The 24,573-nt window shown below is 35.6% G+C and overlaps 2 protein-coding genes across 3 annotated transcripts; one reads left to right on the top strand and one right to left on the bottom strand.

The window, feature by feature from the left end:
• Positions 1 to 2,023: 2,023 nt before the first annotated feature.
• LOC129416718 (transmembrane protein 150A) lies at positions 2,024 to 9,086 on the top strand. Its single transcript, XM_055171082.2, has 7 exons — positions 2,024 to 3,200; positions 5,508 to 5,555; positions 5,638 to 5,703; positions 5,933 to 6,000; positions 6,078 to 6,208; positions 6,608 to 6,785; positions 7,676 to 9,086. The coding sequence occupies exons 1-7, from the start codon at positions 3,136 to 3,138 to the stop codon at positions 7,861 to 7,863; spliced, it is 744 nt and encodes a 247-aa protein (XP_055027057.2). The 5' UTR covers positions 2,024 to 3,135; the 3' UTR covers positions 7,864 to 9,086.
• Positions 9,087 to 13,032: 3,946 nt separating this feature from the next.
• Positions 13,033 to 23,412, bottom strand: eif4e1c (eukaryotic translation initiation factor 4E family member 1c). 2 transcript variants are annotated; one of them, XM_055170526.2, is made up of 7 exons: positions 23,274 to 23,412; positions 22,091 to 22,182; positions 14,869 to 14,964; positions 14,682 to 14,745; positions 14,482 to 14,595; positions 14,272 to 14,411; positions 13,033 to 14,150 (listed from the first exon to the last, which is right to left on the bottom strand). In XM_055170526.2, exons 1-7 carry the CDS (start codon positions 23,289 to 23,291, stop codon positions 14,036 to 14,038), a joined length of 639 nt encoding a protein of 212 aa, XP_055026501.1. In that variant the 5' UTR covers positions 23,292 to 23,412; the 3' UTR covers positions 13,033 to 14,035. The 2 variants fall into 2 exon arrangements, with proteins under 2 accessions (XP_055026501.1, XP_055026500.1); XM_055170525.2 differs by having other exon boundaries at positions 23,223 to 23,333.
• Between the last annotated feature and the right edge of the window lie 1,161 nt (positions 23,413 to 24,573).

Here is a 24,573-nt window from a genome sequence, read left to right as displayed (position 1 = left end):
ATAAAAATGTTTTTATGATGTTTTTATAAACATCACTTTACTTGAATGGGTGTTCAAGGCTGACATGACACCTTCATAACGTGACATGACACGTGTCATGAATATGAAGGAGATTTTATGGATGTTTATGACTACTGTCATTAAGTGTCATTTGTTAAATTATGACATTGTTTGAGATTCTTATGAACACCCTTTCAAGTAAAGTGTTTACCAAGTTTTTTTTCTTCTAGTTTTTTATTTCCTACAGGGCAGGGGAAAGCAAGAGATATGTAAAATAAAACAAAAGTTTCTAAGCAGTTGCACACATCTAAATGCTTTTTGGCATTCAGAAATAGACCCAGATAGATTTCAGCATAATAGGGATACTTTCACTGAAACACCAATTTCACATGTATTTTCTGTATTTTCAAAATACTGTATTTGTATTTAAATAAATTTTTCCTCACAGTATTTTGTATTTGTATTGAAATACATTTTTCGACACAGTATTTTGTATTTGTATTTGAAATATATATAATTTCATGACAAATTGTAGGCAAAAGGCAACTTCACTAAAGATGCTAAAATATAACAAGGGATTTTACAAGTAATTTCATAGTTGGATGAGTTTACTGTTATTCTAAAATATGGAGAAAACATAAAAAGTGAATAAGTGACTCAACAGTTGAGTGGTGGTGTGGCCTATTTATTTTAAAATTTGACAACTTGCCTATTAACACTTTGCCCTAAGCTAACAATAATTACAAATTATCCTGAGTACATAACAAGTATGCTAGTTGATTTTATTATATTCACTTGTTTATCCAACAACTATTGCAAAATATGATAAAAAAATTCCTATGTTTAAGGAACAGAATCCAGTTTTGAAGGCGTTTGCAAATCAAACAATTTTTGTGTGTTCTTTGTTATGAAGTAATGGAAAAATAAAGGCCTGGAATGGGTTTTGTGTGTTTTAAACAATGTCCAGGTAAATCTTACGGTAGATAGCAGCAGTGGTATATTTGCTTTTGATTTAGGAACCAAACTTAGTTTTTCTATTCCGCTTAAAGTATATCAGTAGTGACTTAATTCTTTAGCTTGTGTGTGACCATGATAAAAAAGGTGATATGCGATTCACTTCATGTCATTTATACTCACAGGGCGTGAAATAAAATTTTTATAAGGTGGTCTTTCTATACCCTGGTCCCAGTACCATACTAGAGTAACTAGGTCAGTGGTCACCAACCCTGTAGATCTTCTTTTGTACAGAGTTCACATCCAAGCCTAATCAAACACACCTGAACCTGCTAATCAAGCTTTTCACGGCTATCAAAAAAATCGAGGTAGGTGTGCTGAAGCAGGGTTGGATCTAAAACTAGGCAGGAGGGTAGATCTCCAGGAACAAGGTTGGTGACCACTGGTATAGGTAGAGGATGCCCACATCACAGAACTTGGAACAATGTTCTTACCCTTGAGAATATCCCAGACTCGGTTATCTATACTGTTCAGTAGGGGTGGAACAATACATGTATTCGTTTCGAACCGAATCGGTACGGGGGTCACGGTTCGGTGCATGAATTTAAACTGAGAATACACGGTATGAAAATAAAAAAACTTGCGTGCAAAATAATTAATGTAATGCGGAACTACTGTTAGATACGCGGGTTCTTTATGGACAGCTAATCTGTTGCCCCGCTTTAGCTCTGAAGCTCTGATTGGCGCCGATGCATCCGAGCTCCGCCTATGTATGCCCTCTATCAGAGCCCGTCTACATTCTCTGGCACTCTGCATTTTTTGTCACGTCGACGCCGGTCCAGTCAGTTGAGCAGCGATAGCGAGGATGGCAAGCCTCTCGCAAGTTTGGCAAAACTTCAGTTTTCCAGTCACAGTAGTACAGACGAGAGGGTGGTGGAAAAGACGAGGACTTTGCGTCGGCGTTGTTCAGCAGTTGTTAGGTATGTGAGTGGAAATGCATCTAATCAGGGCTCTCAAGTCTCACGCATTCACCTTGACACGCATTTCAGTCAGTTCAAACGCCACACTTTGTATTTCTCACGCTGAGAAGTAGGAGATAAAATGTTCTGCTATATACAACAGGCATACGCAGGGCAGTTCTGTCGAGTTCAGCTGCTTTTTTAAAGTGTGCTGTGCTCAACTTTACGCAGCGCCATCAGCGTCAGAGTACCGCGAGAAATCTTGCGGAGGAGGCTGATTTCAAATCACTCTCGCGTTACTCTGACGTCATCCACTTGTCGTTTCTTGCAGCGCCTCATGAAGTCGTACACCCCTATTAATTCATCCTACAAGCCTATTTTTTTGTTCTTTAGTACATTAATATGAAATAAGGCCAAAATGTAAATTTTAAATGTATTTAGGTAACACTTGACATTTGAACCCATATTTGTATGAAAGATGAGTACAAGATTACTTAAAGTGGTATACATTTTTGAAATACGAGATAGTATGTTAAATGCATTTCAGTTCATATTCATGACATCTCAAAATAACACTGATAAGGACACCTATGTTATTAAGATTAGCTTAAGTACAAAAAAAAAATGCCGCCTTCATTTTTGTTTTGCTTTTCCCTCCATTGTACCGAAAGTGAATCGAACCGTGGCGCCTGAACCGAGGTACGAACCGAACCGGGACTTCTGTGTACCATTCCACCCCTACTGTTCAGTAAACACGTTACAAGCTCATCCCCATTTAAGTACTTTATAAAGCTCAATTACATCATATATGTCATGCCATAAAATGAAATATTATCCCATCTTACATCGTGAACATTTCTTAGACTAACACGCTTGTAGGAATTGAGACTAAAAGTCATAAAGTAAACATTGGGACGATGTCGACCCAACCCAAGTTGCCTTGTGGTTGCAATATTTTCTTAAAGAAAAGGTGATTGCCATTAGGGAGTGGTTTGCTGAAGTAGCCTGTCTCAAATCTTCCGTTGGGTGTTTCAGTAAGAATGTAGTTGATCTGGTAAAGAACAAAGTAACAAGGCTATGTTATTTGGAGAAAATTCATACAGGTGTCCAGAAGGAATTAAGCAAAGATGCTGAAGAAGACATTTTTGTGAGTTGTATAGCCTCTGGGACCCTCAAGACTCCTGAGCTTATATCTTGATCTTCAAGCAGCTTGCTAAGAAACATGGGTGTTTGGGTTACCTTTCCCATTATTCTGTCTGCCATCTCAATGATCGGTTCATGGACAGTGTAAGTTCACAAGATTCTTTGCCATTCTAATGTTGAACTAAAACTTCTTAAATTACTTATTACAGGATTTTTTAAAGTTTGCTAAAACGTTCATGTTATGTATAATAAAAAAAAATGTTTGTTCTCTTCTTACTGTCTCTATTACTCAGAAAACTGTATTAAAATAAAAGAAAGTAAAAGCTTATATGATATTACATGGATCATGCAGACAGTGGATTTTTCACGAATAAACTTATGTTGCATTAATTTGGATATTGAGGGTTGAATGTTTCGTAATCACCAAAAGTAAAACACATTTAAATCAATTGTAAGCGTTTTTTTATATTTCATATTTTTACGGCTGTTTTTAAAGAACTTATTAAAAACTTTATTATGATATCATTATAGTGACACGTTAACAGTTATTACATAACAAGCTTAGCAACAATCCAAGTTATAATGGGTGTTGATGTCATAAATGTCAAAGCACGTACTTTGCTGAATACATGAGTCAGGATCAGAAATGTTTAAAGAATAAACAATGACACATATTTGTCATTGACCCGTATTACTATTATTATCTTTGTCTTAATAAACTGTGGATCTATTACCAATATTTCTAGTTAATTCTACCTGTTATTACATAAATTATTTTACATACATTCAGTAATTTCTATATATCAGACTCATGCACACAATGTAATTTTTTGTTAAATCAATTCAGATTTACAAGTAATTTCAACTTATTATTATTTATCTTGACTAGATGAGTTGTTATAACTACAGATAAGTGTATAACTTATAAAATATAGCTGAAAATGTCAACCTAAGTTCACTGTAAAGAATACTTTGCTGCCTTAAAATTTTTTGTTGAATCAACTCGGATTTACAAGTCATTTCCACTTACTCTTATTTATCTTGACTAGAGATGATTTGTTATAACTACACTGTAAAAAAATCAGTAGAAATTGCAATGTTATTGCAGCTGGGTTGCCGGTATATTACCGTGGATTGGAATTTTTGTTGTTTGCTGGCAAGCGTTTGTTCAGGGTTAAATGAATTTTGAATATTGACAAGTCTTTATCTTTACAGAATAACAGCCTCATGCAAAGCATTCTGGGAACCAGAAATCATCATCAACCTTTTTCTGTTTTTTGCTTCAGATTTTGTTTCCAGAATGTTTTGCTTGATGCTGTTATTGTATAGTTTTACTCTGTAAAGACAAAGACTTGTAAATGTTTAATGTTCATTTAACTTTGAACAAAATGTTGCCAGTAAAAAACTTAAATTTAAATCTACGTTAAGTTACCGGCAACCCAGCTGCAATTTCTACAGATTTTTTTTACAGTGTACAGGTGAGTTGTTATAACTTAAAAAATTATGTTGATTTTTCATATTTTATAATTTGTGACACTGACAACTCATCTCTGTTGACATGACTCTTAGATAAAAAGATAAAAAGTTGACATGACATGTAAATCTGATTTGAGTCAACAAAAATATTTAAGGCAACAAAGATGTTTTTGTGTACTATTTTTGGGTTACCCTTTTAAAAATGCAGTTTTTTTGTCAAATAAGGACCAGCGTTATTGGGTCAAATAAGGACGAGCCCAGACCTTTGGGTTGTAATTGAAACTATGGTGGGTTCTTTTAACACAAATGTTTTAACCCATTGTTAAGTTGTTTATACACTGTAAAAAAAAAATCAGTAGAAATTTCAATGTTATTGCAGCTGGGTTGCCGGTAATTTACCGTAGATTTAAATTTATGTTATTTACTGGCAAGAATTTGTTTGAAGTTGAATGGATTTTGAATATTAACAGGTCTTTGTCTTTACAGAATGGAACTGTACAATAACAGCCTCATGCAAAGCATTCTGGGAATCAGAAATCATCATCAACCTTTTTCTGTTTTTTGCTTCAGATTTTGTTTCCCAGAATGTTTGGCTTGATGCTGTTTGTTTAGTTTTGCTCTGTAAAGAGAAAGACTTGTGAATGTTTAATGTTCATTTAACTTTGAACAGGGTGTTGCCAGTGAAGAACATAAATTTGGATCTACGGTATTTTACCGGCACCAGTGTATGTCAAATATAAATATTGCCTGGGTTAATTTACTCAACGGCTGGGCACATCCCTTTTACTCAAGGCTGGGTTTAAAATAACCCAGCATTTTTTTAGAGTGATTAACCAGATCATACAAGAGCAAATAGATACTAAATACAGAAACAATAAAGTATCTAATGTAGCAGAATATAGACATGACTTTCGGTTAAGTTCAATTTAATTAAACTGACTTGTTAATTGAATTTTCTTTGTTATTTTGTTACAGATATGGAATTGCATTAAGTTTCAACCATGTCTGCTCACTTAACAACTGGTAATGTGAAAATCTCACCCATCTTTCTGTATGTTATATTTCTATGATTTACTTCTCATAATAAGACATTTCATCTTCACAGGGAATACAGAAACTCATGTCTGACAAATGAAACGTGCTGCACTTTGAAAAATGTTCCAACAATAAGGTTTGTACAACACATTTGTGACCATGTCTGTGAAAACCAATATGTACTTTTTTTTGTGATTTAGCTTTGCTCTACAGAAAAACATCCTATGAACAAAATATATTGAGTCATGTGAAAGACTGACATCCAACTTTGATGCATATAGCCTGAATTTCACTTACCTCTAAAACGCTTTTATAACACTATTCACATCATAATGAATTTCATATCTTTTCTGTTTATTTTACAGTTCAAGTGGAACAAACTTACCAGAGAACTCCCTTTTCTCTGCAACAATCAATGCCGGTTCATTTTTGTGTGGGTATAAATGACATTTGACTTTTCATGGTCATTCTGAGGTTTCTTGGTAATAGTGTCTGTCTTTGTCCCCACAGTCCTGATTTTCAGCATTTTACATCATGCACATATTGTGGACAGAAGCAGTGTTAATTCTCTACTCAGTAAGATTGGTATGGTTATCGGCTGTGTGGCAGCGGCAGGTGCTTTTATGTCTGCGAACTTCAATGTGAGTATTGTTATATATGTAGCTTGCGGCATATGCATAATTGAATGTTTCAGTGCAAATAAACGAGTATTTAATGCTATGGTTTCATAACCAAAAAGAAAAGACTTCTTAACACTTACAAGACAAGTATGACAACATTTCATGTCATGTTGATCATAGGTGTGGTCATAAAACAAACTTTGTAAAGGTTGGGAGTTTTTCCTGTATGCATAGTGTACACGAGATACAGTGTGTAAATATTACGAACACTACAAGTATGCATTACAAGATCCTATCTTAAAAAATGCAAATGCAAAATGTACATCCCAAATATATTATAAGTGATGCATTGAGAATAAACACACAAAATCACTTTGAAAGTAAAAATAAATGTTTGGCTCTTGTTTTTTCTTAAAACAGCCAGAAAAGTTGATGGTGCTCCATTATCTGGGAGCTGGTTTGAGTTTTGTATGTATATGTCTCTATACCACCATCCTGACTTACCTCACTGGCAAATGTTCGCTGACCGGGTATGAGCGGTTCCTCTACCCGCTACGTGTTTTCTTTTCAACGATACAGGTTTCTGCCACCATCCTCTGTATCCTTTAATGCTCAAACATGTTGCAATACTATGCATGGAAAAGCATACGCGGGTGATTCTCACGAAATCCAGGTTTAGAAGGTGTCCAGCATCAGAATGTTTAAAAAGCCCTTGAAGCCAATATTTTTGGACATATAAGATTTCTTCTTATGAACTTACTATAATCATTATATTTAGAACATTTAAAAAGAGTATCATTACCGCAACGTGATATTACATTAAATATATGCATTTACAAACTCATGTTTCGGTAATGAGAACTAAAAAGTTGTCTATGACAATTTTTTTAAATTTTATCTGGAGAGAAAAAATAAGAACTGCTTACATGGCAGCCATCTTGAGTCCCTTCCAACAATTAAAAAAAAAATCTTAAACAATAATTGAAAATTGTTGGGGAGGATGAGAAAATTGGTCTTGGACACATTTATATTTCTTATTATTGTCTCTACAGTAACCAATGAACCCCAAATACACATGTTTCTTTACTGTAAATGTTTATAGTATAACATGCACTGAAGCTTTTATTTTTTAGATTTTTTAATTATAAACATTTCCATGTCAAAGAACCAAAATCCAGTCATTGACACGTTGCGGTAATGAAAATTTTCCTTTTAATGTGAAAAAAAAATTTATGATGTCATTTACAATCATGTGCACAATAGTACATGAAAAGATGTTTATAACTGTGTGCTTATTACTTTGATAGCCTTTACTTTTATTATCAAAATGTTTCATGACACCTCGCAAGTCTAATTTCGCAAGAATCACCCATACACTGTATCTATAGAGAGCTAGAATAAAATATAGGTGAAATTATTCACAGTTGTACAACATTATAAAATATTTATTTTAAAATGAAATGTTTATCCCCTGACTTTATAAATCAGACATCATCTTCTTCATTCAGATGACTTACTTTTATAAACACATCGCTGCTATATTTGAATGGATTCTCAGTGTCAATCTGGAGCTCTATGAACTCAGCTATGCTGTGGAGTTTTACTTTTTCTCATCATCGATGATTTCAGTGCTCTTAGTAAATAAAGAAGAGGAGAAACCTTTGATTTTATCTTGATATTGGACAATTTCTGCTGTTTCTCCATTATAGATTTGTTAAATCTAACTATGCAAGCACTGGATTTACTTTGGGGAAGGATATTTTGTGCGGGAGAGAGGGCACCAGACACTGCTGATAGGCACTTTGAAGTTAGCGTTTTTACTTTGTAGAATACTACACCACTTTACATTTTTGGAATTTTTAAAGATCTTAATGCAATATTTGAGATGTATTATCTAAAGAAAAATGTTCTTAAAGCTACAGTAGTTTTCAACAGACTGCACGTGTTAATATATATATATTTTTTTTTTTTGAGCGGTGCGTGCTGCTTAAATGACTGCTAGTGTTTGCTTAACATTTAATCTCATTGTGAATAATGTTGAATCAGTGGCTGGCAGGAAAGGGGTATTTATCAGTAATAAAAGTTTCATATGGTCCATGTAGAAAGAGAACAATAAACGTATTTTTTACTAATTTAAGCTTATAATTTTGTTATCAGTTTTTTGTATCAGAACTTCGGAGACTCGTACATTGTAGACTGAATTTAGGCACATTGTGCAATGCTATGAGATTCCTGAGATGCCCAATGACATCAGCATAAAAAAAATATAATGTGATTCTTGCTGTAATTGCTGTTGTTTATATATTCCATTGCCATATGGAAAAAAATGAGATCTCTAATGCATGATATTCAATACTTTTCAACATCACAAGCAAAAGACTTATTTTTCTATTCATATTTAACAGGTCTTCATTTTGCCTTTGTATGACAATTCATTCTTACATTTAAGGGTGGTTTCCCGGACAGGGATTAGCTTAAACCAGGGCTAGTTCTTAGTTTAATGAGGAAATATAATTAGTTTTAACAAACATGCCTTACTAAAAACATTACTTGTGTGCATTTTGATGGAAAAAAAAGGGCACTGATGTATTTTAAGAAATGTCAGTGTTTTCAGTTTGGACAGCTCTTACATTTATTTTAGTCAATTAGGACTAGTCTAAGCCCCGTCCGGGAAACCGCCCCATAATGTTTGGGTATGTTGTATTCATTTGTTTAGCAGAAATGTTTAATCTTTTAACATGTTTAATCGTAATGTTTTAAGGTTTTATTTTTACAAAATTAATGAACAAAAAACTATGCTGTAAAAAGTGAAAGCTGCTCTACTTTAAAGGGGCCATGGCGTGAGGGTGTTGGCATTGCCACTTTGTAGGTGTGAGCAAAAATAGGTCATTGAAATTTGGCTTTCATTATGATGTCATAAGGATATCTTATTAGAATAATACCGCCCCCTTAATGTACTCTATCCAACCACAGCACTGCCATTTTGTGCAGAGAGAAAGAGAGAGAAAAGAAGGACTTGACAGCACAATTGAGTTTGAATTGCATCAAACCACCATCATTGTGATCAGTGTTTGCGCTTCATCTGCTCATTTGCATTTTAAAAGACACACCCAAAACGACACATTTTTGCTCAAACCTACAAAGTGGCAATGCTAACATTTTCGTGCCATGACCCCTTTGAAAAAACTTACTTAAATTGGCAATAGCTAAACAAATTAAGTTTCATGAGCTTAAATATTCTCACTTAAAACAATTTTAGATGAAAAAAATTTAATGAAATATTACTTCAATTGGTAACATTTCCAACAAAAATTTTCATTTAAAGGGACATTCTTTTGACACTTTTAAATATAAATTTCCAGCTTGCCTACAGTTAAACATTTGTTTTTTTATCATTTTGGAATCCATACAGCTGATCTCTGGGTCTGGGGCTACCACGTAGCACAATCCATTTAATCTGATTAGACCATGCAGCATCGCACCTAAAAATAAAGAACTGGCTGAGTAGTAGACAGTAGTAGTGTTATAAAAGTTACGTGTATTGTATGTTTCTTATATGTCTGGGGATGTTTTGTCTACGTTTTACGGTTTTATTTTTTGTTTTAAACATTCGCATATTCAAAATATATAATAACTTTTACTTTAGGATATGCTTATACCATATTCCTACATTTATAAACATTCACACGCACTATCAAGTGCATACATTTTGAAGGACTACAATGGAAATAAGCCAATGGCTTTATTGTGTCTATCCTTTTGACTGATAATTGTACAAAGCCATTTTATGTATTTATTTATTTATTTATTCTTTGTACAATATATTATGTCAATAAAGATTTTCAATCAATCAACCAAAGAGTTTCAATATTTTTCCCCAAAAAAGTCCCCTGCTATTGAAAGATACTAAGGGGACTATTTTCGGCTGCTGCGTAATACCATTGCACCTACTGCAGCAAAGTCCTTGATTATTACGCCAGAATGAGAGTATAGTTATAGATATAGACATATCGGCCTAGAAAATCACAACTTTTCGGTCGGTCTTAGTACACGATGTAACTACAGAAGAGTCAAGTTTTAAATAGGAAAAATATCCAAGCTCTTTGTTCTTTTTAGTGTGATGCTAATGGTCTAATCAGATTCAATGGATTATGCTAAGCTATACTAAAAGTTGTAGTGCCAAACCCGGAGATCAGCTGAATGGATTCCAAAATGGTAAAAATCAAATGTTTAACTAGGGAGTTGGAAAATGAGCATATTTTCAAAAAAGTGGAGTGTCCTTTTAAAGTGAGAATATTTTAGTTTAAAAATTTTCAATGTTTTTCAAGTAATTTTTAAGTTGATCCAACTTTTTACAGTGTATGCAATGCTTGTAAAAGTGTAACAATCTATATTGTAGGTTTTTGCGTAAACATTCATCAATGACCAAATTCAATTCCAATCCAGTTTTTGTAAATGCAATTATAACCCTTGATCAAGGCACCTTAACCCCAATTGCTTCCCAGGTGCTGTAGGGATAGCTGCCCACTGCTCCGGGTGTGTGTTCACTACTTGCTGTGTGTTGAATACTTGGAGATAATGTACTTTCTGTTTTAAAAGGTGTCAAGATTCACAGGTGTCAGTGGTTTCACATCAAACCAGACAGGATCTTTCACCACACACTGATGAGTCAAATGTGGTTAACTCAATGCAATGCTATTGAAACATATGTTCTCAAGTTTGGTCACACCCAATGTTAAAACAAACTCACCTGAATGTGTGAAGCTTCACTTCTATTAATGTTCTTTAACAGCACAAGCTTAATGAAGAAATCAAGTTATATATTTTTTTTAAATGTAGGCCCCAAATTGACACAATATGGTTATCCGACATTCTCTCAATTACTGCAAAGCTAAATAAACTTCTCTTGGACTTTGAGAACAGGAAAACAAGCCTTTTGGCTGTATGCTCAAAGTCCAGGGTGAGAAGTGACTATTTAAACATACAGCATGTCTTCGCACACAGCGCAAGACAAACTTTTGTGAAAAGCAGGAACTGTAGGGGTGAGCGGGGCACAAACTAAAGTTTTAATGTGTTTTGGTTAAGATATTGAACAAAAAGTGTTTTGGAGGCATTAAAGTACATTTTTTCATCTTGTGTTTTTTTTCCGATTTCTGAGTTGGGTGTGTTAATCAACAAATCCCACCTTATATTATTTTAATCCCGGTCTTGTAAACATAATACCATTTTGAAACATGTTAGCAACTCCTAGTAACAGGTAGCTGGGATTAAAAACATTTTTACACAGTGGGGTTAGTTGTCACACAGTGTTACAGTTAAGCCTTAGTATTTACACTGTTAAATCCACTTCATTATCATTGTATACCTATGTTTCAAAATAATAACTGTTAATACAATATTCAAGGGAAATAACTTACAATTATATATTTTTTGTCTTAATTGTGCAGCCCTTTAAAAAAAATCTTATTTATATGCATTGATGCTAAATACAAGGATGGTTAGATGAAGGATCATGAATGGATAAATGTGTGGATATCAATCTATTATAGGCAGATATATAAACAATATCCACCTTTAGTATATAGACAGAGTTGTATTGAATTATTGGTGTTTCTAGCAGGTGTTACAACAAACCCTTTGTTTGTTACAATGAACCCAACCTATGGGCAAAGTTGTAACGTTTGCACTCCTGTCACTTTAGGTGTAACTGTACGATAACGATAGGTCCCACAAACAAACTTTAAAAGTGCAGTGTGTAAATTTTAGTGGTATCTAGTGGTGAGGTTGCGAATTGCAACCAACGGCTCAGTCCACTGCCCAACCCTTGCTTTTGAAATGCATAAAGAAGCTAGGATAGCACCACCGGACAAACATTTCATCGTCAGAGACAACTTAGGAAAAAGGTTTGTCTGTTAAGGGCTTCTGTAGAAACATGGAGGCACAAAATGGCGACTTCCATGTAAGGGGACCCTCTTGGGGTGTGTAGATAAAACGTCTCATTCTAAGTTAATAAAAACATAACGGTTCATTTTAAAAGGTCTTTATACACCCCTGATCATATAGTTTTGTATATTATTTTGCATTTCTTTCAAAAGATCCTTCTAAAAATTACACACTGCACCTTTAAGTGTTCATTAGTAGCAGAGATGTGTATGCTTATTGTGTATAAAAAATATTAATCTAACTTAAATATTTGTTGAATGATAGAGCCAAAGTCGAAAAGCGTTAGGTTGTGCCCCGCTCTCCCACTCTAAATTACTTTATCATTGGTGGTGCCTTAAAGGAAAACACAGTTTTTCAATATTTTACCATGTTCTTACCTCAACTTGGATAAATTAATACATACCCATCTTTTTCAATGCATGCACTTTCAATCTTTGAGCAGCGACTCCTGAATGTGTTAGCATTTAGCCTAGCCCCATTCATTCCTTAGGATCCAAACAAAAGTTTTATTTTGTGCCACTATACTTACTTGTGTAACTACTCATGTAACAGTCTTTAAATAGGGAAAACATGGAAGTGTTTGGTGGCATCTGAATTCATCCCTGTTTGGAGCCATAGGAATGAATGGGGCAAAGCTAAATGCTAACACATTCACAACGCGCTGTGCAAAGATTAAAAGTGCACGCATTGAAAAAGATAGGCATGTATTAATGTGTCTAAGTTGAGGTAAGAACATAGTAAAATATTGAAAAACTGTGTTTTCCTTTAAGTAGTGCCTGAACAAAATATGCTGGAATTTTGTGTTACTTATAAAAACGTCAAATTGCATTAAAGCTGTTTGTATTGATTTGTATTTCAACTGAGTAAACCCAGAACAAGAAAGAAAGAAAATGCTTCAAATGTTAATGCAAAGCACATAACCTTTACTTTGAAAGAAGGTAATATACATCCTGGAATTACAGATAATTAAGATGAGCAAAATAAATTCACAATGAATATCATCTCTTCTTTCATTGATCCAAAGACTGCAGCAAACTACAACATGTCTACAGTTTTCATATATGAGATGGAAAGGTGGTGGCAAACCTAAAAATCGTGTGTGTTCAGGCATTCATTGAATACACCGTAAAAAATAAAGCAGCGGTACACGTTCCTAAGAAAAAAAAACGAAAGAAAACAAGAAAAAACAGAAGCTTGATTTTTACCAAGTAGTTCAACTGCAATGCAAATATCATAAATAGGTGAAAGGGGAGGAAAAAACACAGCTGTTCAAGATAGGTCTACAAGCAAGACTCAACAATTTCAGCATAGCTGAAACAATAAATGACCACTCCTCCAAATTTCCAACTTGGAGCGCGACCGAAAGTAATCCTTTTACAAACCTTTAAGATAGTCAGTCTGCAGGTGCCTCTGCAATTACTTCTCATGCCAAACACCTCCAACCAAAGCATGTTAAAACAGTTTGGGCCCTTAAAATTTCCATGTGGATGTAGTTGTCGATAATTTTTGTTAGTCTGATGGTGAGAAACACTTTTCAAAGCGTGACACATGAGCGAAAGAACCGATAAAGCAAAGAATGGTATTTCTTTCATCTAAGCCTTGCGACCTCTTCAGCTAGGCAAGTTTTGATTAGTCCTTTAAACTCTCCGATACTAAAATTATATCAGTAACATCTAGCTCAACTTGTAGAGATTTTGCTGATGCGGTGCTCGGGTCAAAACAATCAGACGTCCTCCGATCTACACCGTGCGAGTGCCGATCGTATCCGTCTGGAGAGCACTACATTTTTACATATTTTACTTTTCTTAAAAAGGAAGGACACTACAGTAGTGGACAACTCAAAAGTATTAATGTGATGCGAATTTGGAATTTTATAAACCTACAATGAGTTGAAATGAGTTTTCTTCAAACTGAATACATGTTTTTCGTCGTAGAGCCGCTTTTGCTAGAGGTGTCGTCGTGTGACTGATATCCAATGAGGGTTTTGCCTGGGATACTCAAACGCTCTTTGTATTGTTGCCTAAATGGGAAAAACAACAAAAACGGCATTGTCACAATTACAGTATGGTACTACGGTACAGTAATTCACTACATACATGGTCTCTTCACATTTTTTTTCCAAAAAAGAACAACTAACGTACCCTATCGTCATGATAGCGTCCCTGTTTTGGCAGTTGCCCGTCCAGATTGATATTTTATCTCCCTTGGGTCTGACGTTGACCACAGCTCCACACACATCTTCACTGGCTTCATCAAAGGACTCTCCGATTAAACACAACAGCTGCAAAACACATGCAAAGCCATTATGAACGTGCACGTCAACAAAGTGAATCTATTACACACAAACTTACCGTCTCCATCCAGTAGCGGTCAAGATCATTGTGTCGTTGTTGTTTGCCGAGGGTCATTAACCACCGTCCACCAAGTTTATTCCTATCATCCTCCCACATGGGTTTAATGCCATCCTTAAACAGACATATCATGGGTTAAATCTGCAGTCAATCATCCACACATTTCAGCCTGCTCATACAAAAGCAGTCTGATCTCTTACCTTAAACAAGCTGTAGTCACAGCCAAATCCAAGCTTACTGGGCTGTTGTATGTGATTGTATAATCTGAGGAGGACACAGAAATACATTTGAGGATTATTATTGCCTCTCAAATTGTTGATGCAAAGATTCTGCATTCAATTAAAGAGCAATATATTTGCTTCAAGATCTAACAAAGAAAACTCTTACGCCCAGAAATCTTCCACCGTGTCAAACTTGGAGATGAGACGCAGATTTTCTGTCCAACTTTTGCTCTTATCATTTTTGAAATACCACAGGGCCCATCTGCAGAGGAGAAAATTAGCACAGTATTATATTCATGTCAAACTTTACAAAGAGCTGTCAAGATAGTGTCAATGTTTCTTTAAACCAAAAGAAAACAAATGACAGTAGTTGCACTATTTTTACTGTAAACAATAAGGTTACATTGTCACTTTAAATGCTCATAAAGGGGTTCTTTCATTTGAAACAGTAATTATTACTATAGTATATTTTTGCAATAAGAATAGGCCTGTCACAATAGCTAATTTTCATGAGTCTGTTAATTGCCCCAGAAATAAAGGTGATAATTGATAGTATTGTCTTTTTAAGACTATTTTATCGGCCGCAGACTCGCTACATTTGCCGATCCAATTAACTGATCTTTCTGTTTACTTTTGTCATCATAGGGATCCTGAATGCAGCTGCAAATAGAGACCATTTTTACGCAGTGCCAGCATTTTTATAACCCGTTGCTCATGTGCAACATGCAGATTTGGATTTCTCTCTCCCATCAAACAGCGTATACAACACACATCAATTGCAGACAATTCATGCCAAAAGTTTATCATTTGCATGTGTCTAAAAGTTTTGACAGTTTAAACTTTCATTTTCCCCAAAGCTGCTCTTGTACACCCGACCCGACACACGCACACACACAGCAACCTGTCATCAGTGCACGTGTACAGAGCGACCTCTCTTATATCTTAAAGCTACAGTAACCCAATTCATCTCTCAATAAAATCACTCTCTGCTCTTTACTGAAAAACTGTTGTACTTTACACAAATGCGTGTATATTTAATTCATACAGTAAGGACTGTGAAGTGTTTTTTTTTCATTACTTTTAACAGACATAAGTCTTTTTAAAGGCATATTAAATTTCTCTTTGCAGAAGAAATATTTGTTGTGCTAATTTATTTGATTCTCTATTAAAACAATAATACGCCTATTTACGGAGGCTTTGACAGCTGCGTCACACATTAGCGCAATGTCACCAGTGGTAAACAAATACCTGTACACAGGTCGTAGCAGCAAACACACTGTGCATTGATCATGCTATCGTAGGTTATCTTTAGACACAAGACCGGGAAAATGGCCGTCTTTGAACCTCTCTCACTGCATGACCATCGATTGTCATTTTTGACAATAAAAATATGCACTTTTAAACGACAACTTCTCGTCTTCCCTTGGCTGTGTGACGACGAGCCAGCGCGACCTCATGTAATTGCGTAATGCTGTGGAAAGGTCACGTGTTACATATATGAAACACACATTTGCGGACCATTTTAAACAATAAACTGACACAAAGACATTAATTAGTATCATTAACACATAAAACAACATCTGAACGGTCCTCTTTCTCCACACTTGTAAACACTGGGGCGTAGTTTTGCATACGCCATCTGTGACCTCTTGATGTGATGTATTGTGTGAGGTTGTGCTGGTATCACAGGACCGGAGATAGACGAGAAGTTGTGGTTTAAAAGTGCATATTTTTTATTTTTCTTGCCAAAAATGACAATTGTTTCGCTAGGTAAGACCCTTATGCCTAATTTGAGATCATTTAGAGTCCTGTGAAACTCTGTTGAAACTGCAAATTTGAACTACATTGAAACTGTTAAGTATTGGGGTCCATTAAAATTAGAAAAATCCTGAAATGTTTTACTCAAAAAAAAAAAAAAAAAAAAAAATTTCTTCTCGACTGAACAAAGAAAGACATCAACAGTTTGGATGACATGGTGGTGAGTAAATTATCTGGATTAATCCTTTAAGGCAGCTCTAACATGCATTTTAGTCTCAGACTAGACTGTCTGGGAAACTATGGGGCGGTGTCGCGGACAGGGATTAGCTTAATCCAGGACTAGGCCTTGGTTTAATTAGGAAAAATAACTAATTTTAAAAAAAATGCTTTACTGAAAACATTACGTGTGTGCATTTTGAGGCAAAACAAAGGGCACTGGTGTATTTTAAGATATGTCAGTTCAAGTTGTTTTCAGTTTGGACAGCTCTTAAAAATGTTTTAGTCTAGGACTAGTCTAATCCCTGTCAGGGAACCCGCCGTATGTGATATAGTTATGTATTAGAAAACTCTCTATTGTAAAAATCTTTTCATTGCTTATGCTTTTAAACAAAGTAGACATGCCGGCTAGTTTAAGTTAATTTCCTCACATCTCATTCACATCGGAGATGCAGGTTGTAACTTTGAAACCGATTCCAGTCAGATTTATACTCTCAAACTTTTGCTTTATACACTTTATACACTCAAACACCCCTGTCTTGCCTGTCACTGTTCGCTCTGTGTGTGTGCATGTGTGACGCTATAACAGACACTTTGGCAATATATCATCTCTTCAAAAAACAGAGAGGTCATGTTCATTAATCATGCGATAATTAGAAGTTAGACGCACTATTCGAAAACAGCCATGATTAATTTAATGCTCGAGTAGTCATTTTAAAGACTAAACAGATACTTCAGTCAAGGCGACCCACTTTATGTAAAATAAAAAACAGTTTTCATTAGGCTAATTATATGACAGGCCTCTTTATCTCGTGTAAGGGTTAAAATTCTATACATTGAAAGGAAAACTGAAACAAAGCAGCTGCACTAAACAGCTATAAAAACACCATTGTTATAAGATACAATAAGAGTCCAATTGTTTTTTAACCAGCAGCGATTGGTGTGAATGTGACAGATTCACTCTGTGACTGATACTAAACCGTTATCTGTTGTACATTGTAGCTTATCCTGTGATGACCTTTAAACTTTCAGTTATTCATTACTGACTTGAAAGAAAAGAAACCTAAAACGAATGCTCATCATGAACATTTTTCACAGAAATACAGCCACAGGCAGTGAAACGTCAGAAAGGACTGGAATGAAAGAGCTCAGCATGTAAGCTCAGCACTTCCTGTTCCCCTGCAGTATACTGGCTGATGGCCATTGCAACACTCATATGACTCTTGAGCATTAAATTATAACTTTACGCAAGTTTTGATCAAACTGACAATTTTACTATAAAATAATTGTGTAAATATGTTTTTATATTATAATAATTATTTTGAGTAATTCTAAAAAATAAAAAAATAAAATCAACTTAATTTTATCATGTTTAATCCACTTAAATTTGTAAGAAGCAAGTTAATTCAATAAATTTGTGTTGAAAGTACATAAATGATTTTGGTAGAGATAAAAAAGTGTAGCCTTAGCTTTAGTTAAATCTTATCGAATTTTCAAAATGTGAGAGACCACAAAAATGACAACACAACACCATTATTCGTATAGTGTGTGTATTGCCGCTATGTGATCATGACCGCACACCACACACTTTTACAAACAACACAAGTCTCTACGGAGAACACAAGAAATCTCGCAATGTCTCTCACAGGGCTGTCACTTTTGTGAAAACATCTTTTTTGATTTTTACGACATAAGTGTTTATTGAATCGATTGTAAAATCGATTTTCCATGTCTAAAAAAAAAACCTTTCCATTTTCAACGTCAAATAATGGACGAACGTAAAGAGAGCGCTGGAAACGCACAAGTCAGTAATATTTCTTATTTATTGGCATGAAGTTTCATGCAGAATAACAAACAGCAACAGGAGTGCAACATTCTCGAAAAAAATATATGCAGAGTGGACTGCTGCCATTAAATAACAAACATTAGTGCAGGCTTCAACGCGGCTGTATTTATGATTGATTTAGGCAATTCATGATATGGGAACTCACGATTGCAAAGTTTGCATACCACTTTGTCCTTATATTTTGATTTTCAGTCCAAAACCTGAAGTGCTTCCATATCTAACTCCTCAAGTTATCCGGGGTTATCACTCGTCTCTGGTGTTGCACAGGTTTATTGCAGTTGTACTCCATTTTCTTTGCAAAACACTAGATGCAGCGACTGAAACTGTGAAACTATAAGCTGTCTAGCTTTCGTAATGCCTACTGCACTTTCGGAATTCTTTATTTTCTTTTTCTGCTTGTTTGTGAGTTTTGTTACATCTATATTGTTTAATAGTTTAATTCTTTAAAAATTAATAGTGTACATATTGGGTTAAAATCGATTCCCTATTTTCATTTTCAGAACTTTTTTTGGTTGGTCCGAACTATGACTGCAGCTATTAGGGTTTTGATTTTTATCAGCTCGCTTTCTGATGGAGTATAGTTTAGTTTCACGTGACAGTCCACAGCGTGCGTTTGTCCTTGGGGTTCACCCCACAACAAGATATCTGATCGCAAATATTCAACATGTTGATTTGAATGTTGATTTGCCAAAGGAGCGCCTCCGGCGTGCTTCCAAGCATATTCATTCACTCTTAACACACCATGCACCACAGGAAAATCTCCAAATGATCATCTTTAGGTGTGTTCGAGTTCATGCTGTACTGCACAGATCGATAAGCAAGGTTTGCAGCTTGCAGTCGGTGGAGGAGCTGAAGACGGAGCCGTCAAGTCGGACACCTGCTGCTTCCCGTAGTGATGTGTGCGCTGTGTTTCTTTTTTGTAACCATGAATAAAGTGAATTTGTAAGAAAACAAATCTTTTACTAAAATTTGCAACAGGAAACATAAGCCTAGATTATTAAAATGCCAATAAAGTTTACTCTTTCGCTCATTTTCATTTTTTTTTACATGGAACAATAACATATTAATGTTATATTAAGTAGTTTTACCTGTTATAAAAACATGAATTTATAATCTTTATTAACAGAATGAACTAAAAGTTGGATTAAACATAAAACGCATGTGATCGCGAACAATCACAAAAAGCCGTGTCATCATCAGAACTCAGTGCAGCCGTTCGGGAGAAGATTCTGCGGCTGAGGCAGCCGGCTATTATCGAATTGCTCTCGCGGTTCTTTAATGTCATAAATCAGTCACATGACATCACTATCAGCTCAAGTCGGACAAAATTTCTAACCGGCATGCACTGCTTTTAGCCAGCTGTCGATCGGTCTGCGCAGCGTTGCATGAAGTCGAACACACCAATTATGTGTGTGACGGCCTTAGGCAGTGAATTTGTAGTGACTTTGGGGAGTAAATTCTGAAATTAAATGCTATTTTAACTAGGGGTGCAACAGTTCTTGGTAAAGAATTGAACAGTCTCGTTCCCCTCCCACGGTTCGGCACGCACGAGCACCGTGTTTGATTCAACCACGCATTTCTAATATAGTTTGATGAAAAAACAACGTATAAAACCTCTAATGCAGTGATTCCCAACCGGGGGTACGCGTACCCCAGGGGGTACGGGAAGAGTTTCCAGGGGGTACGCGAAAAGATTTACATTTTGCTTTGATCTCATTTATGTCTTTCGTTTGTCCAGTCATTGACCTACGATTGATTTTTGTGAGGAAAGCATTGTAAAAAGGACAACTTTGTAATTTTAATCTTATCATTATAGCTGTCAAGAGTAAATGCGCTGCATGATCCAAAACGCAATAGCGATGTCCAACTCAAGAACGATCTGACTATTTTTAATGAACCTGAATAGTTTCTAAAGACACAAAGTTTATTAACTATAATTAATGTTTAAATAATGTTATAGAGAGCTCAATTCCAAATAAGCGCCGGAGTTGAAAATTTGCGTGTGATTTACTACAAAGGCGCAAATAAAATACACAGGCACAATAATGACATAAGCACATTTCTCTAATGACCACTGCAATCTACTAAGAGCAGCGCAAATTAGTACAGGGTCACAAATAAGAGACATCGGCAGGACATCGCAATGAAAATGCGGACTGCGGAGTGTGAAATTCCAGCTAAGTAAAAGTACACTATGAACCGGAGGACGAAAGATAAAGGGTAAAAGAAGTTTTGAAATACCTGATTTTACTTCTCCTCCTCTTTTCTCCAGCAAATTAAACATAGCATGGCTTGGCAAACTATATATTTATTTTAAAGTATGTTCCTCTGGCAAAATGTAATACTCTCCTCGCATTAATGTTAATGTAGGAAAACTTCCACAAATGCATATGCAATAAGGTCGCAAAAATATCACCTTTTCAGAGCTACATATCTACTGCGTGTCTTTAGTAAGTTCAGTCGTTTTTTGACGGCAAAATGATGGTTTGCGCAAGCTGTTAGTAAATCTGGCCCTTAAAGGGGTCATATGATGAATTTTTTTAAATTTGTAAAATAAGTCTTTGGCGTTCCCAGAGTCCGTATGTGAAGTTTTATCTCAAAACACCCTACAGATAATTAATTATAGGATGTCAAAATTGCCATTTTGTAGGCCTAAGCAAAATGTGCCGTTTGTGTCTTTTAAAATGCAAATGAGCTGATAAAATGCAAACACTGATCGCAATGGTAGTGGTTTGTTGAAATAAACATGCTTCATCAGTCAGTGCTTTTTACTTTAATGTTTAAAATTACTTAATTAAAATTACTAATTATTTGTCTTAAAAACACAACTTTGGTTTAGTTTCGATAAAGGGGTACTTGAGCCTTACTGATAGGGCTGTGGGGGTACTTAGGGCTAAAAAGGTTGGGAACCACTGCTCTAATGTATGGTTCTAAATAAGCTCTGTGTGTGTTTACATGAGAGTACCTGTCCAATCAACACGTAGTGTGCAAATCTGTTGGCAACCTCACGTGTGTGTGTGTGTTGCGGACAGTTAGCGCGGCAAGCTAATGAGAAAAGCCGCTAATTCTTAAAAATTAAGATTTATTTATAGAGTGTTTTTAATACAAATATTTTCATTTTCACCATGACGTATACGCCCCGTCCCCAGTTAATCGAGTACTCATTCTTCAGACCTATGGATTAATCGAAATGAAAAAACGAGATAAACGCCCATCCCTAATTAGTGTTTATTGTTAATTTATCTCTGTGATTTAGAAGAGTTCCTGTTTCTTCTTTGAGTTTTGTGGTTACCTTTGTTCAAAAGAGTGGTGCTTGTGTTTAGACTGTACGTGACACAAAGCTTATTTATACTTGGAATTAAGATGCGTTTTGGTCGATCAGATGTGAAACGTTTTGAGCTCTTCCACTTTCGACTACATTCATATGGAGTCGTACACTTCTGAACCCAGTTGCAAGATAGCAATAGACTTTGGTGTAGACCCACCCCTGGGTTGTACCTTACAACTTTCTTAAATTGAAGGAAGGTCACCAAAGGACAAAGTCTGCTTATAAGTAAAAGTCTATTACCTGTTTTGCAAAGGATGTTTGATATACTGTTCAGGGTTTGTCACAGCAGTTGTAGGACTATCAGCACAGCCTTCTTCAATTTCAGTTCCTCGCTGCATGAATGAAAAACAGAGCATTCATTAATGAGAGATCATGATCATTTAGTATATATCACAAACAAATATACCATGATCAATTCATTCAACGAGTCATGATTTTCTCAGCTGAATAACCTTAAACTGACCCAATAGGACATTGCGCGCAAGTGCACCTGCTCAGTTGGTAGAGCACTATGTTAGAAGTGTGGGTTAGAAAATACATACTAATAAAATGTATACTTTGAATAAAAATAAGAGAAATGCTTTGGATAAAAGTGTCAGCCAAATGCATAAATACAAATAATGTCTTCACTTCTTAATGGACTTTCAGAAAAGCCATCAAAAAGCTTTATTAGGGGTATGTTGCAAACATGCTGGCATTTAGATCCTCTGATACAATTCCAGTTATAGCATGACACGTAGTCTTTTAAAACTAATGATCCCATGACCAATGACCATGTATTGTACTACTGAATGATTATACACAAATTACTACTGAGTCAGAAAGATTAATGCAACATTACAGTTCAATTTTAAGTCATACACCCTCTACTGTCCATTATTATATACGCTTCTCACAACACATCTACACTTAAACGATCAAAAAATGTTGTCTATATTTATAGGGTTAAATTTTAAAATGTCAAGCACTTTTTCACATTCAAATGTAACACCGAGCTATTAAATCGATTCATCTGCCACGGCTGAGCAGCACGCTAGCGGGAGCTGCTAGTATCACAGTTAGCCATGAACACACGTGTCCAGATGTCTGAAGAATTGATTCCATCCCGTCTCGCCGACAGAGAACCCAACACTGTTCGCTTCAAAAGCGCTACGGGATTAATTCAGTGATCCGAATCCGTCCGTTAACGAATGTGTGAAACGGGGATTTGTCGCGGTCTGGACCCTCCCTGTCTCTCAAGTCACCAGCAACACAAGTGCCACCCCGAAACCTGACTGAACGCCACAGTCGCGATGTTCACCGCCTTCAGCTTTCAGTAGTAAATTTCACTGTTCGGACAAGCCCCACAGACAACACAGCAGACACCGTTTACCATTTCTGGTCGCGATGAAGCTGTAAATGAAAGAAGCCCGCTCACTCTTACCGGCTCCGAAGTCGCCATCTTGCCTGTAAAAATTCTTCTGACCGTTCGACGCTACTGCGTCACGCGCGCGCTCGATAATCTACGGAGACCGGTGGGGTTCAATCATTTAACGCGCGATTCTGAAACGCTTTGAGTACTGCGGCGGCACCATGGTACAAAATCAATATTGTATATAAATGTGATGATGAAGTATTATTACTGAATGGATATCATATTTTCAACTTATTCGATGTATATTTAAGCAGAAAAAATACATTTAAACCAGGGGTTCTTAACCTTGATCACTTCAGGTCTTCAAGGCCAATATTTGAAGGCCTCCCAAGTCCCTCAATTTCTAGCAAATAAAATAGGCTACTTAACTTACCAGATGTATTTTCTTTACAAAAATAATTAAACATTAAGAAATACCAATATTTTTGTTGTTTTAGCTTATTTGAATGCTTGTTTTGTCTTAATTTATAGAATTTTAAGCCATCCCTAGGCCCCCTTGGAAGTTTGTTGTACTATAGTAGTTAGATTGTAGTATACTGTAGTATATTATTATATTATACATTATGTAAGGAATAATTGACGACGGGCCATTGAATTATAAGAAAATAATGCACACCAAGGTGGTAAAGCGGAGTGCCGTTACACCGCAGGTGTGCATTATTTTCAAATGATTTAAAGGACCGGAGTCAATTATTCCGCTTATACCACGGTTACCACAAACATTGCTCTAGTGCCTGTTTTTAAGACATTTGAAAAGTTAGGTGTGCGGTTTACAGAAAAATAATCAACACCCATAGAACATTTCTCAGCCAATCAGAATGCAGCATTCAACAGACCCGTGGTATAATATATATTATAGTAGGTAGTAGTAATAACTTCACAATGTTAATGTATTTTACAGAATTATTTAGCAACTACTGTAGTAAACAATGTAGTATACTTACATGTTTACTTTAATATTATATATACTGTTTATTTCAGCAGTTCTAGTGCAATAAAACGAAATTGAAACAATTTCAAATGAGATAACCATGGTTTTATAATAGTAAAAGTTTAGTAACCATGTTTTTGTGTGTTTTCTACAAACACTTGGTTATACAGGTTCCATAGTTAATGTATGGTTTCTGTAGTTAATTTTTATAAGTGTTGTTTCAGATTCCAAACGGACTGTGAAATTCCAATTACTACTCTAATTCTACCACACACTAGGTGTCGCTATAATTAGTGAATTATCAAAGACCTTCACAGACAACATACAGTGAGGAAAATAAATATTTGAACACCTCGGCTGTTTCTCAATATGCGTTCT

Source organism: Misgurnus anguillicaudatus, chromosome 11 (assembly GCF_027580225.2).
Source record: "Misgurnus anguillicaudatus chromosome 11, ASM2758022v2, whole genome shotgun sequence".
NCBI lineage: Eukaryota > Metazoa > Chordata > Actinopteri > Cypriniformes > Cobitidae > Misgurnus > Misgurnus anguillicaudatus.
The sequence above is the reverse complement of the archived record's forward strand: the minus strand, read 5'-3'. Positions and strand labels throughout refer to the sequence as shown.

Bases quoted from the DNA above. Each gene is read 5' to 3' on its own strand.
- eif4e1c (XM_055170525.2), bottom strand. From the start codon at position 23,291: ATGGCGACTTCGGAGCCGGTAAGAGTGAGCGGGCTTCTTTCATTTACA. The intron at 22,183-23,222 runs GTAAACGGTGTC...TCATTCATGCAG, and splicing joins CTTCATCGCGACCAGAAATG to CGAGGAACTGAAATTGAAGA. The intron at 14,596-14,681 runs GTAAGAGATCAG...TGTCTGTTTAAG, and splicing joins GTGACTACAGCTTGTTTAAG to GATGGCATTAAACCCATGTG.
- LOC129416718 (XM_055171082.2), top strand. From the start codon at position 3,136: ATGGGTGTTTGGGTTACCTTTCCCATTATTCTGTCTGCCATCTCAATG. The intron at 3,201-5,507 runs GTAAGTTCACAA...ATTTTGTTACAG, and splicing joins ATGATCGGTTCATGGACAGT to ATATGGAATTGCATTAAGTT. The intron at 6,209-6,607 runs GTGAGTATTGTT...TTCTTAAAACAG, and splicing joins TTATGTCTGCGAACTTCAAT to CCAGAAAAGTTGATGGTGCT.